This window comes from Lithobates pipiens, unplaced genomic scaffold (assembly GCF_037356315.1).
Source record: "Lithobates pipiens isolate NorthernLeopardFrog02 unplaced genomic scaffold, aLitPip1_a1.2 Scaffold_8, whole genome shotgun sequence".
Taxonomy (NCBI): Eukaryota; Metazoa; Chordata; class Amphibia; order Anura; family Ranidae; genus Lithobates; species Lithobates pipiens.
Window position 1 is genome coordinate 39801741 of NW_027507903.1, and position 16280 is coordinate 39818020.

A 16280-nucleotide genomic window follows, 5' to 3' on the forward strand; every position below is an offset into this window, starting at 1 on the left:
GAAACACTGGGAACAGGGAATCCTTTGTAAACTCCAATTCATACATTGGTAGGCAGCCTGAACCCCCACTCTTAACCCCCTGTGCCTATGTTATGTCTCTCTGTCATGACATTTAAAAACAAACATTTCAAAATTGCACTCCTTCCTATAAGCTGTGGAATGTACTAATGTAAAATGATATCAGAAGGAATTGCAAAATTCTCAGAGAATTCTTTGCTTACCTCAAACTCAAAATTGTGATTGGCTTTTTCTTTTTTATTAAACAACTTCTATACCAATAAAGGGCTTCTGTTTTCTAGTTATATTATACATATTAATCTTAAATGCCCAGGAAATCCCTGTGCTTTTTCTTCACCGCTTGGAGCACATACTATAAGATTAGGCATATACATTGAGAAAGAAAAAGATTTAAAATAGCAAATTAATTAAACACTCCAAAAATATTGCATCCTGGCATATGTACAAATTTTTGTAGGTCAACATTGAACAGTGATTTAATACATTACCAGAATCTTTTAATCTGGGCAGTTTCTTCCTTGTCCAAAAAAGAGAGATGGCTCCATGTGCTAAGACAGTGGCAAAAAACGTAACTTGTAAAAGCCAATAGGAAACTTTTGCCCGTGGGACTTTTATGAGTTCTGCCACAATAAAGTTGTTACTATTAAAAAATTACAAAATGTCATTTAATTTTAATTTAAAAACAAACATATTGGACATCATAGTGTACATAGATTCCTAGTGGTTACATGTACACAAGATTATAGAAACACTTAAATAAATGCATATTTTGGACTGTAGTCTCTACGTGTTTTGTGGAGCAATGCCCACTTCCTCAGGAGACAGCCAAACAATTTTTGAGGTTTGTGTATATCTGTGGAAAGACCATGGCACAAGCAAAAACCAAAAAATTGACTTCTAGGTATACATAAATGAAAATATCAGAGGAAGTAATAAGCCAGAAGGATACTCACATAACCACTTGACATACAGGGATCATTGCCCTGAAAGCACCATCAACACGATAAGTATACACATGGGTAAGCCCAAAAGAACAGGGGTATTCCATATGGTAAGCTCAGGTTGGGAGCTGACAGGAGGCATACCTAGGACCTAGATGCATAGCAGGGCCCAGAGAAGTAAATTGTTTATTCCATGATGCTGGCAAGAAAGATAGTAATCTTTAAAGGGTAACTACACTTTTGTAGAGAAAAAACAATGATCAATGTATATTGCAAAAAATTTAAACTTTGTTGCAGACTCCTACCAGTTTCTGCTCTGAATAAATAGCTGTTTTTAACTATGTATTTTGCATACTGACTTTGAATGGAAGGGACTGGTTCATTATTCACGTAGTGCAATCTCCGTGTTCTGATCAGAAAAGCTGAAGTATCTACATCCCTTTAGACGTATTTACACACCTCTTGTATTAGAGTGCCCCTGAATAAGAGTTGCCTAGCTATAAAATTTCCAAAACACACACACATGACCACTGTGTCCACCTGACACAGTGGATTGCGAATCCTGGTACATGTGGCCCAGTGATTATGTGATGTTCACAGCTGTCATGAATTCATTCATAACGCTTGTATCTCTTGACCTTCCCTCTTAGATTGTAAGCTCTAAGGAGCAGGGCCCTCTGATTCCTACTGTATTAAAGTGTATTGTATTTGTACTGTCTAACCTCAAGTTGTAAAGCGCTACGTAAACTGTTGGAGATATATAAATCCTGTATAATAATAATAATAATAATAATAATGACAGTTGAAAACATTGCTGTTACAATGATCTTTATTGCTGCAGCAAACAAAGTGTAAAAAAAAAAAAATCCACGATGACCTTCTAAAAGTAGTACAGTGTTACTATTGAACTACTCTGATGAAAGTATGTAAAAAATAAAAATAAAAAGTTTACCACTTCAATACAAGGCACTTTCACCCCCTTCCTGCCCAGACCAATTTTCAGCTTTCAGCTCTCTCACACTTTGAATGACAATTACTCAGTCATGCAACACTGTACAAAACTAAATTTTTATCATTTTTTTCACACAAATAGAGTTTTCTTTTGTTGGTATTTAATCACCACTGGCTTTTTTATTTTTTGTGATATAAGTAAAAAAAGATAGATAATTTTGAATTTTTTTTTTTTTTCCGTTTCTATTATAACATTTTCAAAATAAGTAATTTTTGTCCATAAATTTGGGCCAAAATTTATACTGCTACATATCTTTGGTAAAAATAAGCCAAATTAGTGGATATTATTTAGCCTGTGTGAACGTTATAGAGTCTACAAGTTATGGTGCCAATCATTAAAAATGTATCACACCTGATGTACTGACGGATGTATTGATTTAATTAACACATGTGTGAGACTTTAAACACAGATTGGCCACATAGAGAGGCCCAACATGCAGGGAGCACCTTCAGGCGTTCTAGGAGCATAAATTACACATATAATTTCCTGACTACCTATCACATTTTTGAAAGGCCTGGAGCACCAGGACAATGGAATTACCCACAAAATTACCCCATTTTGGAAAGCAAACACCCCAATATATATTCCATGAGGCATAATGAGTCTTTTGAACATGTCATTTTTTTCTATATGTTTTGGAAAATGTGGAAAGAAGATGAAAACTTATTTTTTTTACATAAAGTTGTCAATTTATAGGATTTTTCTAACACATAGCATGTACATAGTAAAAATTGCATCCCCAAATACATTCTGCTACTCTTCCTGAGCATGGCGATACCACATGTGTGAAAGTTTTACATATACAGAGACCTAACATCCAAGTAGCACCCCAGACGTTCTCGGAGCACAAATTACATACTGTATCTAATTTCCTGGCTGCCTATCACACTTTTGAAGGCCCTGGAGCACCAGTACAAAGGAAACGCCCACAAAATGACCCCAATTCTGGAGAGCAAACACCCCAACGTCTATTCTATGAGGCATTGGCTACAGATAGGTACTCTGATGGGCTGCAGATAGGTTCTCAGGTACTCTGATGGGCTGGTGACAGGTACTTGGGTACTCCGATGTGCTGGAGACAGATACTCGGGTACTCTGATCGGCTGCAGATAGATTCTCAGATACTCTGATGGGCTGGAGATAGGAACTTGGGTACTCTGGGCTGGAGACAGGTACTCAGGTACTCTGGGCTGGAGGCAGGTACTCTGGGCTGGAGACAGGTACTCTGATGGGCTGGAGACAGGTACTTGGGTACTCTAATGGGCTAGAGATAGGTACTCAGGTACTTTGGGTTGGAAACAGGTTCTTGGGTACTCTGGGCTGGAGACAGGTACTCGTGTACTCTGATGGTCTGCAGATAGGTACTCAGGTACTCTGGGCTGGAGACAGGTAGTCGGGTACTCTAATGGGCTGGTCATAGGTACTCTGATGAGCTGGTGACAGGTACTCTTTATTACTGGGGCAATCTGTGTTCTATTACTGTGCACTGAAAATTGGTAACTTGCTGTTACCACAATCTCTTCCTTACAAAGGATCGGTGTGTGAGGAGGAGAAACTGGCAACAGCTAGTTACCATGGTTTAATGACATTTGTGACCAGCTGTTATTAGACACAGCCAGTCTCGTGGTAAACAGCCATTTTCATTGGCTCTTTACCCTGATCGGGGATAGGCTGTGTTCCGAGGGACAATCCCCGATTGCCGCTCTTCATGCCCCTGGGGAAGCGCACAAGCGACGTGCACAAAGACAGTGCTTTGATTAAACACAGCCAGTCCCATGTTAAAGAGCCATTTTCATTGGATCAGGGATAGGCTGTATCTTGAGGGACGTGGCTCATTCCTGATCGCCACGCTAGAGCAACGAGAACGGGCGGATGTCATAAGACGCCCGCCCAGAGGGAGGAAAGGTTTCTGCCGGTGTCATTTTACAATGCGCCCTTAGGGGACGGGTTAAAAAAATTTAATAAAAAATGATTTATTTATTTATTTTACATACTGTCACTAGTCTGTATCCCTGATCACTGCCACATTGGTCATATAATAATGCTGTACTGCACTGGTGACAGTATACAAAAAATATTGTGGAAAACAAAATTCAAATTCTTAATTTCTAAAATGAATTTGACAACGAAATTACTTCAAAAACTCCCAAAAACTTGCCATGCCTCTTACTAAATACCCTTGGCTGTCTAATTTCCAAAAAGGGGTCATTTGGGGAATATTTGTACTGTCCTGGCATTTTAGGCCCTAAAGAAATTAGATCAGCCATTAGTACATCAGGACTGATTAATATTCAAATATGTAAACCATAGTTTGTAGAGGCTGTAGGTTTTATGCAAAACAATTAGTATAAACTTATTGGGATACATTTTGGCCTACATTTATGATGATATTTGATTTTAAAACAAAAAGCAGAAAATATTGTTATTTCTCAAAATGTTCAGTCTTTTTTAATTTATATCGTTAAAAAAAAAAAAAAAAAAACCCAGTGGTGATCAAATACCACCAAAAGAAAGCTCTACTTGTGTGCAAATAAATAAATTTACATACAGTATTGCATGACCGTTCAATTGCCAGTTAAAATAGCGCAGTGTGGAATAGCAAAAAATACCCTGGTCATGAAGGGGGATAAAACCTTTCAGAGCTGAGATGGTTAAATCCCTTCAACACTTATCTTGACCAATATCCTCTAGCAGCGGGGATGTAAGTAATAGAGTTCACCAATGGCAGAATGTGTGGAACTTGATTGACATGGTAGCAAATTTCAGATGCAGTTAGAAAAAAATATAGTTGTCAAGCAGTACTTTGAAGAATAAATTGTTATTATAAATTGTTAGGAGAGATGCAGTCCTACATGAAAAGTAACTGTCGGAAAAATTGATTGATACACCATCAAGTCTACAACATAGGAATATAATGAAGTATGCTGGTAAATGGTTCTTTTATGTGCCAAGTGTATGAGTTTTTTTATTGCCTTTGTTGTGAAGTTTGTATAGTTGCATAGATTAGTTTAATGCTTTCATATAATATATAATAGGAATAACAACAACAACAACATTAATATGTTCCAGCTTACTAAAATGTTTTTTTTGTTTTTGGCTACTAGCAATATGAAAACTGGAGGCCAAACCAACCAGATAACTTCTTTGCCACAGGAGAAGACTGTGTGGTGATGATTTGGCATGAGAGGGGAGAGTGGAATGACGTGCCCTGCAATTACCATCTGCCATTTACTTGCAAGAAAGGAACAGGTAATGTACTACATACGGACTAGTGGAAGAAAAGTACATTCGGGTTCCTGGTCATGCCAACAAATTATATGTAACTTTTGATTTTTTAAACTGTACTTTAAAGGGGAAGTCCACCCTAAAGGGAATGCCCTGCTTGTTTGTTTCCTCCACCCCCTCCACTGCCGCATTTGGTACCTTTATGGAGGGAGCGGATACCTGTTTTTTGACAGGTACCTGCTCCCACTTCCGGGGGACTTTGCCACAGGCATGCACAGTAGGGGGGTGGTTGTGTAAGGCTTCACTGCTGGTTTCCCTTACAAGGAATGGTGGCAGCAGCACCCTAGAGCCGGCATAAAAGTAGGCATAAAAGTGATCCCATGATTCTGCTTTTACCCATTGACATGGTCCATTGTTATTGATCAGGAGAGACTTCAGGAACTTAATGTGTCCAGTCTGGAGGAAAGAAGGGAAAGGGGAGACATGATTGAAATCTTTAAATACATCAAGGGGGTGAATAAGGTTCAGGAGGACAGCATTTTCAATATGAAGCCAAGAATGTGGGGACATGACTTCAAACTAGCAGGAGGAAAGTGGAAAACTAATCTTAGAAAGTACTAGTTTACCCAAAGGGTAGTGAATGTTTGGAATAGCTTTCCAGCAGAAGTAGTGAGTCAGTCTACAGTAAGTGGATTCAAGCAAGCTTGGGACAAACATACATCTATACTCAGACTAGAAAAAAGGTAAAAAAACAAAAACATGTACCACAAATTTGAAAGCTCCCATTGGCTCAATTGTCAAGTATCATTTTAAAGTTGTATTATTAATACTATTATTTTTAATATTATTACTATTCCTCTGCCTCCTCCTCCTACTACTACTACTCTTTATACATTAATTGTACACCACTGCTACATGGTCCTTTAGGCAGTTTTTGTGTAAAATCACAAACCAGTCACAAAGAATAGGTCAAAAATTTATAAATGTGTTCAGCTAAACTCAATGCCCCTTGAAAACAGATACCAATGTCTTCCAGCCTCTTGTCATGCAATCAGGGTCAGATTTCTGCATATCCAACATGTGCCATGGCCTAGGATGGCATGGCTCCCATATAATAACTAACATATTCGCATGTATAATAAAAGATTCCACACAAGCCATTCTGTCAGTATCATGCAATGTTCTCTACCGTCATGGCCCAGCTTGGGTATTTTTGTTGGTGGAATAGTGTATAAAGTAATTACGGTTTGCACACCCTGGTTTGGTAGGAGTCAGTTTGCCTATTCATGTAGATTCAGTTATAGAAATAGTCATGGAGAGGGGAAATTGTCTTTTTGGACCCTGCTGATCTCATTAGTGGTGTACTAAGGCTAGTCAGTCAATAAGGATTGGAAGGGGCAGCACATGACAATTGGCCTAAGGAAAGAAAAGAGGTGTAACTCTGGCCTTGCATGTGGTGCAGCAAAAAAGCAGTCAAACTGATTCCTCATAGACATCTTTATCCACAACACATATCTCACTATACAACAGAAGATTTTTTTAGCAATTTTAACTTCTTTACACCAGCTAAAAAATGTAATTGATTAGTGTAGCCTACCGTTATCTCTGCTTGTTGACGGTATGTTGCTCTGTTTTTTTTTTTGCTATCAGAATCAGGTTGAAAATTTAAAAATTGCTAAAAATGCCTGTTTATGGCCAGCCTTAGCCTAGAATGATACATTTTCAGCAGAAGATTTGAAGAGCAGATTCACATGTGACTTAAAAAAAAAATACAATTTTGCAAGCACTATTGTAGGTGACAGTGAAATATTCCTCTCACCTAACCTTCCTGGTACAGCAGCAATTCCTTTTTAACTTCTTCCCATGGCTCTTTTTATACAATGTCTGACAAAGAGGAGAGCCTTGTGCCACTTTCAAAAGAAACAACTTGTTTTGCTAAAAGAAAATCCGCTTCTACGTTGTTGCCAAGCACTAGACATTTGGCAAAGCCATGCCTAGTATACAAATATGCTGACCGGAACATTCTGAGAAAGGTAATCAGAAGACATTGTATAGGTATTTACAAAAACTTTAATTAAGGCTGCCGTTACTTATAAAGTACCACAAGATCTGTGACAGTCCAATAATTCATTTTATCTTACATGGGTGGCAAAGCAAACTGAAGCTATTGGAATGCTCATTAGCTTAGCAACGTGTAGTCTTGCCAACAACTTGATGCTTATGCCAAGCTACTGCTTATGGCCCTTTATTTTATGGACATCCTTTACAGTTCTACAGCACTTGGGAAAAAAAAGTCACTGATTTATTTTTAATGCTGTTTTAAACAAAATGGGTGAAATCACTTGTGTTATCCTTGGGCTTGGGGTTGTATACCACTATTCTGCCACTTGTCAACAACAATAATTCCCATGAAGAGCTTATATAAATGAATATATATATATATATATATATATATATATATATATATATATATATATACACATCTATATATATACACATCTATATATATATATATACATATATATATATATATATATATATATATATATATATATAAAAAACACACACAACACAGGGGCTGTACCGAATGTAATGCAAACATGGATACATTTTTTTTATTAACGCAAATAGATTGTTCAAATTCCACCTGTTGGTAAAGTAACTCTTCCTCTATAGTAATTCTTCTTCTTCTTTTTCATTGCAGGGTAAATAATGGCTTCCAAGCAGAAGCAACGTGCTGCCAATAAGTTCTTGATGAAGGTGGGGTGCAGGCTGTCCGACATCCCCAGAAGGCTATAGAATGTTTACAGAGATGACACCATTGACAGGAGTCACCAATGCCCTTGTCAATGATGTCATCTGTGGAAAAGCCTGCACCCCTCCTTCACCATACACTCAATGACATCATGTTGCTTCTGCTTGGATTATTTACCTGTTTACGTTATTTACCTGATTGGTATATATATAACATGCTTATAGAATACAAATAGTTAAAATAGTTTATGGAGACTCTCTACGGTGTACATTGGCTGCCATATAAAGTACCAGCATGACTGTGCCCAGGGTACAAAGCCAGATACATAAAGACATGGTCTGATGAGTTTGGTGTGGAGGAACCCAACTGGCATGCACAGAGCTGTGTCCTCAAACCTATGGAACACCTTTAGAATGAAGTGGAAAGTCATTTGCCACCTACGTCCTCTCATACATCTAACACCTAACCTCGTAAATGTGATATTTGTGAATGGGCACCAATTCCCACATATACACTCTAAAGTCTTTTGGGAAGCCTTCCCTGCCTTATCAATGGAGGAGGTGGTCCTTTCATTTATCCTGTTCTTCATTCATGGAGCACTTTACACTGAGGAAAGCTAATATAACTATAATATAGAATGTTTCTATGAAGGGAGGCAGGGGGGGGGGGAAAGGACGGGCATAGTCAGCACTCTTGATGACTGCCTCTGACAGGTTCAACCAATTGTGTTAACCTCTGCAGCACCAGAAGAAAATGGTTGTGGGGTTATAGCAGGCAGAGGACTTTGAATAGAACAGCCAGCAGTACAAGGGACAGTTTATGTGGACTTCAGGTACTGTCCCTTGTGCTGATTATTATTTTGTCATTTAAAATAAACTTAGGCTTTAATGTTGTTCCTAAATGGGAATTGTCCTTGCACTTCCTGTGTATATCCAAGATAGGAAGTGAGGAGACACTAGGCAAGGAAAGAAGCCAAGGAAACACGCTGGAGTTTGGTGGCGGTAAGTAGAACTTGGATTTTTTTTTTCAACAGAGGAAGTAGAGGGAACTCAAAATATAGCTCCACTTTTAACTGTCGGAGAAATTCCTGTAAATCTAAATACTCAATCTTCTGTTCTAGTGGCTTGTGGAGATCCTCCAGTGGTAGAGAATGCATACACCCTAGGAAGAACGAAAGAACGGTATGAAATCAGCTCCTTAGTCCGGTATCAGTGTAACCAAGGATTTTTACAGCGTCATGTTCCTATAATCCGATGCCTATCAAGTGGGCAATGGGAAGAGCCACGGATACAGTGCATAAATCGTAAGTTTTGAATACAGATATCATGCTTTCCCCTTCTTTCTATTATTCTGTATACTGATCTCTTGCAGCATGTGTATGCCTACACCTATTGCAAACACGTGTGTTTCCACAAACTTAATTAGCTCTGTGAAAACTGCTAATTCACAGTTCTGGCACTGATCCTAATGATGCCGTTATTATTTCTGCTAATAGAAGGTTTTGTAAACTGGAGCCAAACTCTGTTATTTATGTATTAGCTTTTTTTAGTCCGTATGCACAATGTATATTATGCATTGCTTCTATATTGTACGTATTAAGTGAATTTATTTATTTTCAAAATAATCATATGGTCTGCACAGAAATAATTTACATTTTGAGCTGTCACGGTATTATTTCTGAAACAAAAGAAACCATAGGTTGAGTCCATAAACATAAATTCGAATTAATCGCTCTCATTTTCTCAGCGGGGGATACTGACTTCATGTAAGTTTCATCATTATTCCCAAATTAGCAGATCATTTCTCCCCAATGTGCACATTTTTGGCTAGTGTTGTGCAAAGGGTGATTTGAAGCAGCAATACTATGTATTCAGGTTGCAAGTGATTTAATTGCACAACAACCCCTGTAATTTCTTGATTCATCGTCAACCAATTACCATAGCAGGTACTAAAGCATGGGCAGGCTGCCATGACCTGGTAGACTGTACTAAGTTTCTTTAGAGTAATAGACTGCCAGGAGCTCACACTTGCTATACATAGAAATTAATACTAGCAAACGTGCGCCCCTTTATTAAAATGTATGGGAGTGGGGGCGTTTGTAGTAATATTGTTAGTGTTTCTTTTTTAATGTAAAAGCATAGTTAGCTTTGTGTATGTCTGAACTATATAAGTGATCTATCCAGGAGAAGAATGGTCACAGAGAGAAAAAGAGAGTGGCATCTACGGAACAGGAGAAGAATAACAATGGAGGAGAGGGGGCATGGATAGAAGTCAGAACCTCAAGGAGAAAGGGCAGACAGTTGTTCTAGAGCTTAGTAAATGAGGGGGAGCCCTGCTGATTTTCATCATCCAATCATGTGCAAGCAAAAATGCATTTTTTTTATATTCCTTGCACGTGATTAGATACTCTTTGCAAATTGAAGCTTTGCCTCATTTACTAAGCTCTGGGGAAACTGCACTTGTAGAGTGCCTTTATCTGGCCCTTTGGGCACTATTGACACCAACAATGGAGCATCATTTTGCTACTGACATCAACATTGGGGCACTAATTCTTCCACTGACACAATAATGGGGCACCATTTCTCCCACTGACATCAACATGGCACCATCCCTCCCCCTAGCACCAAATATGGGGCACTTAATGCCACAGATGCCAGGACAATTTCTTCCTTGTTTTTCATGCCAGGGCAATTTCAACTCTCCTGGCCACAATTTGGCCCCCCTAAAGTCTGAATGACAGTAAATTTGCCTTTTGCTTAGAAAGTATGAAAACCCCTGGTGTAATGTATTGGTGTAATGGCATGGATGAATGGCACTGGGGGAACTTTGGGTCACTTACCCAGATAGCAGGGGAAACTTGACACACATTTGTTACAGTGTTGAATTGCAAGTCTGTTAACTTGCTGCACATTTCACTGGCAAGTTATACACTTGCAGAGCACTTGAAGCACAAGTACTAGTTATCAATTTTCCAATTTTCAAAAAATTTGCATGGCAAGTCTCTAACCAGAGCAAAGTTGCAGTGGTGAGTCAGAGGCGGCAATTAGGGGGGAGTGGGTAGGAGATGAGTAATAGGTAGAGGAGAACTGGAGTGAAACTGGGGGATCCTCGTCTGTATACGAATGGAGGAATGAAGAGAGAAGGAGGAAATAAAGGAAAGTGGGATTTAGGGCGAAAAAAAGAGGGAGGAATGAGAAAGAAAAAAAGAGGGAGAAAGAAAAAAAGAGGGAGAAAGAAAGAAAGAGAGAAAGAAAGAAAGAGAGAAAGAAAGAAAGAAAGAAAGAAAGAAAGAAAGAAAGAAAGAAAGAAAGAAAGAAAGAAAGAAAGAAAGAAAGAAAGAAAGAAAGAAAGAAAGAAAGAAAGAAAGAAGGAAGGAAAGAAAGAAAGAAAGAAAGAAAGAAAGAAAGAAAGAAAGAAAGAAAGAAAGAAAGAAAGAAAAAAGGAACGGAGGGAAGAAGAAAGAAAGAATGAAAGAAAGAAAGAAAGAAAGAAAGAAAGAAAGAAAGAAAGAAAGAAAGGAAAGGGGGTGGAGGGAGAAAGAAAGCAAGAGATATGGAGGGAGAAATAAAGAAAGAGGCATGGAGAGAGGAAGAAAGAAATAAAGAAAGAAAGAAAAAAAGGAATGGAGGGAGTAAGAAAGAAAGAAAGAAACAGAAGGAACAGTTCAGAGATGCATTTCACACCAGCCACTTTAAATAAAGACTGACTCCACCAAATCGCAAGTCCCCCCCCCCAATTGTCTTCACCTGCCATAAATCCATTTCTTTCTCCTCCCCCATAAATGTCCCAACACAGACCTTATATACGGCCCGGGCTCAGGCTCTATGTGCAGACGGGAGATGTTCTTTCTCCTAGGCTCCTCCTCGTGTGGTTTGTCACAAGCCGAGGAGGACCCTAGGAAAAGCGTCCTCAGCTCTGTTACTCTGGGCGGCAACTGGCGTGGTAGTTGCTGCGGGCACCAGCAAGTGCAGCGTCTAGATGGATGCCTGAGCAGCCCGACACTTGGGATGTCAGGCCCCTCCCTGCTTCATGCACATTACACCAGCTGCATCCAGGCGGGGAGGATTCAGTGCGGCCACCTGAAGAGCTGTGCTGTCACTTGTGCAGAAGCCCGCCTTCTGTATTGAAAAGTGACAGCAATGCCCGGAAAGCACAAGAAAGCGCTGGAGGTGGCGGAACGCCACCCTGGTGATTGATCACAGGCAAATTAGGCAGACAGGAGGCCCCCAGTGATTGTGAGGCCTTCGGGGCCTGCCTAATTGGCCTAATTAAAGAGCCTCCTCTGTGGTGAGTCTACAGCATGAAAATTCAGGCACAGTGATCCCTGTGGTGGGATGACTATTGCACAATATAACTAAACCAGAACTTTCAGGAGACTTGTAGAATGTTTGCAAAGAATGTTGATCTGGAGTCATGCAATGCGGACTTGCTGCAATTGTGCAACAAACTTGTAAAGACTGGCAAGTCTAGCAATAGCTTATAAAGTTATTGTCAAACTTGCAGCACAATTGCTTGCTATCTGGGTTGTTACTGCTGTTTCTCCATCCTGGGGACAGAAGTAGACAAAGTGGAGGAGTAAGACAGTAAAGCAGACACAGCCTGTAGCACATTGCTAGGGGAGAAAGAGCTATAGTCAATGAATAAAACATTAAGAATGAAACACTTAAGGACTGGAAGGATTTACCTCCTTAATGACCAGGCCATTTTTTGAGATACGGCACTGCGTCAATTTAACTGACAATTGCGTGATTGTAAAACGCTGTACCCAAACAAAATTGACGTCCTTTTTTTCACACAAATGGAGCTTTCTTTTGGTGGTAATTGATCACCTCTGCGGTTTTTTTTGGCGCTATAATCAAAAAAATACCAACAATTAAAGAATATATATATATATATATATATATATATATATATATATATATATATATATATATATATATTTTACTTTTTGCTATAATAAATATCCCCCAAAAAATCTAAAAAAACTAATTTCTTTTTAATTTTAGGCCAATATGTATTCTTCTACATATTTTTGGTAAAAAAGAAAAATCACAATAAGCGCATAATGATTGGTTTGCGCAAAAGTTATAGTGTCTACAATATAAGGGATAGATTTATGGCATTTTTATTCTTCGTTTTTTTTTTTTTTACTAGCAATGGCGGTGATCAGCGATTTTTAGCATGACTGCAACATGCAGACTGAAAATTTGTCTGCAATAACTGCAAAGCAGCTTCATTATTAACCCATTATAGAAGAAGAGAATTGTGTGCTGTATTTGGAGATTTCACGAATGTTAATTCACCATTACGAGCTCTAGTTTACAAGACTGACCGCTTCTGCTTCCGAGCATGCGTGTTTGTTGGCGGAAAATTTGAGAACATGCTAGCCAACATTTGTTGGAGGAAAGTGCGACAAAAATTGTCCGATGGAGCATACACATGGTCGGACTTACCGCCAACAACCTCACATCCAACATTTCCCATTGGAAAATCTGATTGTGTGTACGTGGCATAAGGGAACATAAAGGAGGTCTACTTAAAAAAAGAAAGGAAAATCAGCAGCCAGTGAGTTTGGTAATTCAGAGAAGTTTCTTAAATTTGTATACTGCTGCTCCAGATGGGTCTACCACACAGTCCCTTTCACCTTCTGTGTATTCAGGTGCAAGCACTGGTCATCCAGCCATATGGAAGAAATGTAAAGCCCCGTACACACGAGAGGACTTTTCAACATCCAAAGTCCGACGGAATGATTCCATCAGACTATTCGATCGTGTGTGGGCTGCAACGGACTTTTGATTCGCAAAAGTCTGACAGACTTTAGAAAATGGAACATGCTTCAAATTTTTCAGACGAAACTCCGCCGGACCCGGTCCCTCTGAAAAATTTGCTCATGTGTATGCTATTCCGACGGACTAAAACCGACGCTAGGGCAGCTATTGGCTACTGGCTATGAACTTCCTTATTCGAGTCCAGTCGTACGTCATCACGTTCGAATCTGTCGGAGTTTGGTGTGATTGTGTGTGGCCAAGTCCGCTCAGTCGAAAAGTCCGTCAGAACTCTGTCGGAACTCCGGCAGAACTCCGGCAGAACTCCTTCGGAAGTCTGTTGGACATAAGTCCTCTCGTGTGTACGGGGCTTAATAGGATCCAAAAGGCTGCACATTTGAAAACCGTGTCTACTTTATTACTATTCTTCAAAACACCACATACAGCAAAAGTGGGACCGTGGAAGCAAGGAAACGCAGTCAACGCATTTTGTGCTGCTAGCGCTTATTCATTAAATCATAAATAACTGCTACTTTTTGAAGATTAGTAATGAAGTGGATTCAGTTTTACAAGTGTGCAGTTCTATTGCATTTGTTCTAGAGATGTTTCTTGCAGGATCCATAGGGCCTCCCGTTGGGCATCCACCAGGGACTTTACGGGGATGTTTGTTTGTTCAGGATAGACCACTCAAATCATAGACTGTGCCAAGCAAACCAGGATGAATGGAAACCTTAAACATGTATTTTTAGAAAGTAAGGTTAGCAATGGCAACTCACATATTTATTTCAGTGTGGGTTTCCTTAAAAAAAAAAAATCAAAGAATAAATAAAATTAAAAAAAGAGCAAACGTTTTCTCGGCAGTTAAACTGTATTATTTATAGTACGTATTACAAATGTGTTGTAATGTTTATTCTTCTAATAATGATTTTCGGTGACCAATTCTAAACTGGCAAATCATAACACCTTCCATAAAACCTTTTTGCTCACTATTTTTTTTTTTGTTTATTTTCCTGCAGCTTCCACTTACAGACACAGGAGAAGCCCCAGAAGGCGATCGAAATTGGCTGGAAAAGATACACAAAAAAAGGCCCATTAAAAGGAAACTGACAAAAAAAATATTGTAAAGAACATTTATATTAACAATGTCAATTTGTTTTTGTTTTGTCATATAAGGAGTTTATATTGAAGAAAAAGCCAAGTTGTATATAAAAAAAAAAGCACCAAAGCAAATTAGGTTTAAGCATTTTACTAACGGTCAATGAAGTGCCTTTGTCAGGAACCCTGTTGTGGCTTTCATAATGGAGGGTGGAAAAGAGCTGATTGGATACACAATGGCTATATGAAGCCACAAAGACTATTTTTTCCAATGTTTTAAATATAATGTGACAATAATGTGATATTTTTATTATTTAAACTCCAGGCTGGCCGAATTTAATGAAGTAATATAAATATATTAAACGTTACAAATACATTGCACATCAAGGACCTTGAATAAAAGAGAAAAAAAAAAATTGTGAACAATTGCTGAATGTATCTCAAATGTGAGAGGACAAAGGGGTGGGGTGAGTGAGCGATTGAAGAGACAGGGTCTGTTCACACATGCTTTTGACTGGAATGTAAACTCACATAAAGCACTTTTTGTATATTGTTTCAGCTATATGCTACGATATGCAATGATGTAGAGCCCTCTCCCACCACACTCATCACCCAGAGTTTACTGATGTCACTTTCAGTAAACCTTTGCTAAGAGTGGTTGTCAGAGATCTGCATGGGCAGGCCCATACCTCCCAACAGTCCCAATTTGGCAAGACAGTTCCAATATTAATGAATACAAATATGATCAAAGTCTTTGGATTTTTAATGTGGTTTAAAAGATTGTCTTTTTAGACTGTACAATATTGGGGGGTATATACACTATATTGTCAAGCGTATTGGGATGCCTGCCCTTACATGCACGTGGATTTTAATGGTATCCCAGTCTTAGTCCGTAGGGTTCAATATTGAGTTGGCCCACCCTTTGCAGCTATAACAGCTTCAACTCTTCTGGGAAGGCCGTCCACAAGGTTTAGGAGTGTGTCTATGGGAAAGTTTGACCATTCTTCCAGAAGCACATTTGTGAGGTCAGACACTGATGTGGAGGAGCAGGCCTGGCTCTCATTCTCTGTTTAATTCATCCAAAAAGTGTTCTATCGGGTTTAGGTCAGGACTCTGTGCTGGGCAGTATATATCCTCCACCCCAAACTCGCTCATCCATGTCTTTGTGGTCCTTGCTTTGTGCACTGGTGCGCAGCCATGTTCGAACCGGAAGGGGCCATCCTTAAACTGTTCTCACAAAGTGTGGAGCATGAAATTGCCCAAAATGTCTTTTTATTCTGACACATTAAGAGTTCCCTTCAATGGAACTAAGGGGCCAACCCCAACCTATGAAAAATAACCCCACACCATAATCCCCCCTTGCAGGCCAGTCAAGTTCCTCCATCACAAACTCACTTATCCATGTCTTTATGGACCTTGCTGTGTGCACTGGTCCAAATCATTTGGTGGATAGGGGGGGGGGGGTTATG

General features: G+C 39.2%; 1 protein-coding gene across 3 annotated transcripts in view; it reads left to right on the forward strand.

The window, feature by feature from the left end:
* The window catches only part of ACAN (aggrecan), a 152141-nt gene extending 136904 nt beyond the window's left edge, over positions 1-15237 (forward strand). For all 3 annotated transcript variants that reach the window (XM_077472599.1, XM_077472598.1, XM_077472600.1), the window contains 3 exons: positions 5076-5220; positions 9072-9254; positions 14733-15237. In XM_077472599.1, the coding sequence (XP_077328725.1) occupies positions 5076-5220; positions 9072-9254; positions 14733-14812 (408 nt within the window). In that variant the 3' untranslated portion in view covers positions 14813-15237. The remainder of the gene's footprint in view (positions 1-5075; positions 5221-9071; positions 9255-14732) is intronic.
* The last annotated feature ends 1043 nt before the right edge of the window (positions 15238-16280 follow it).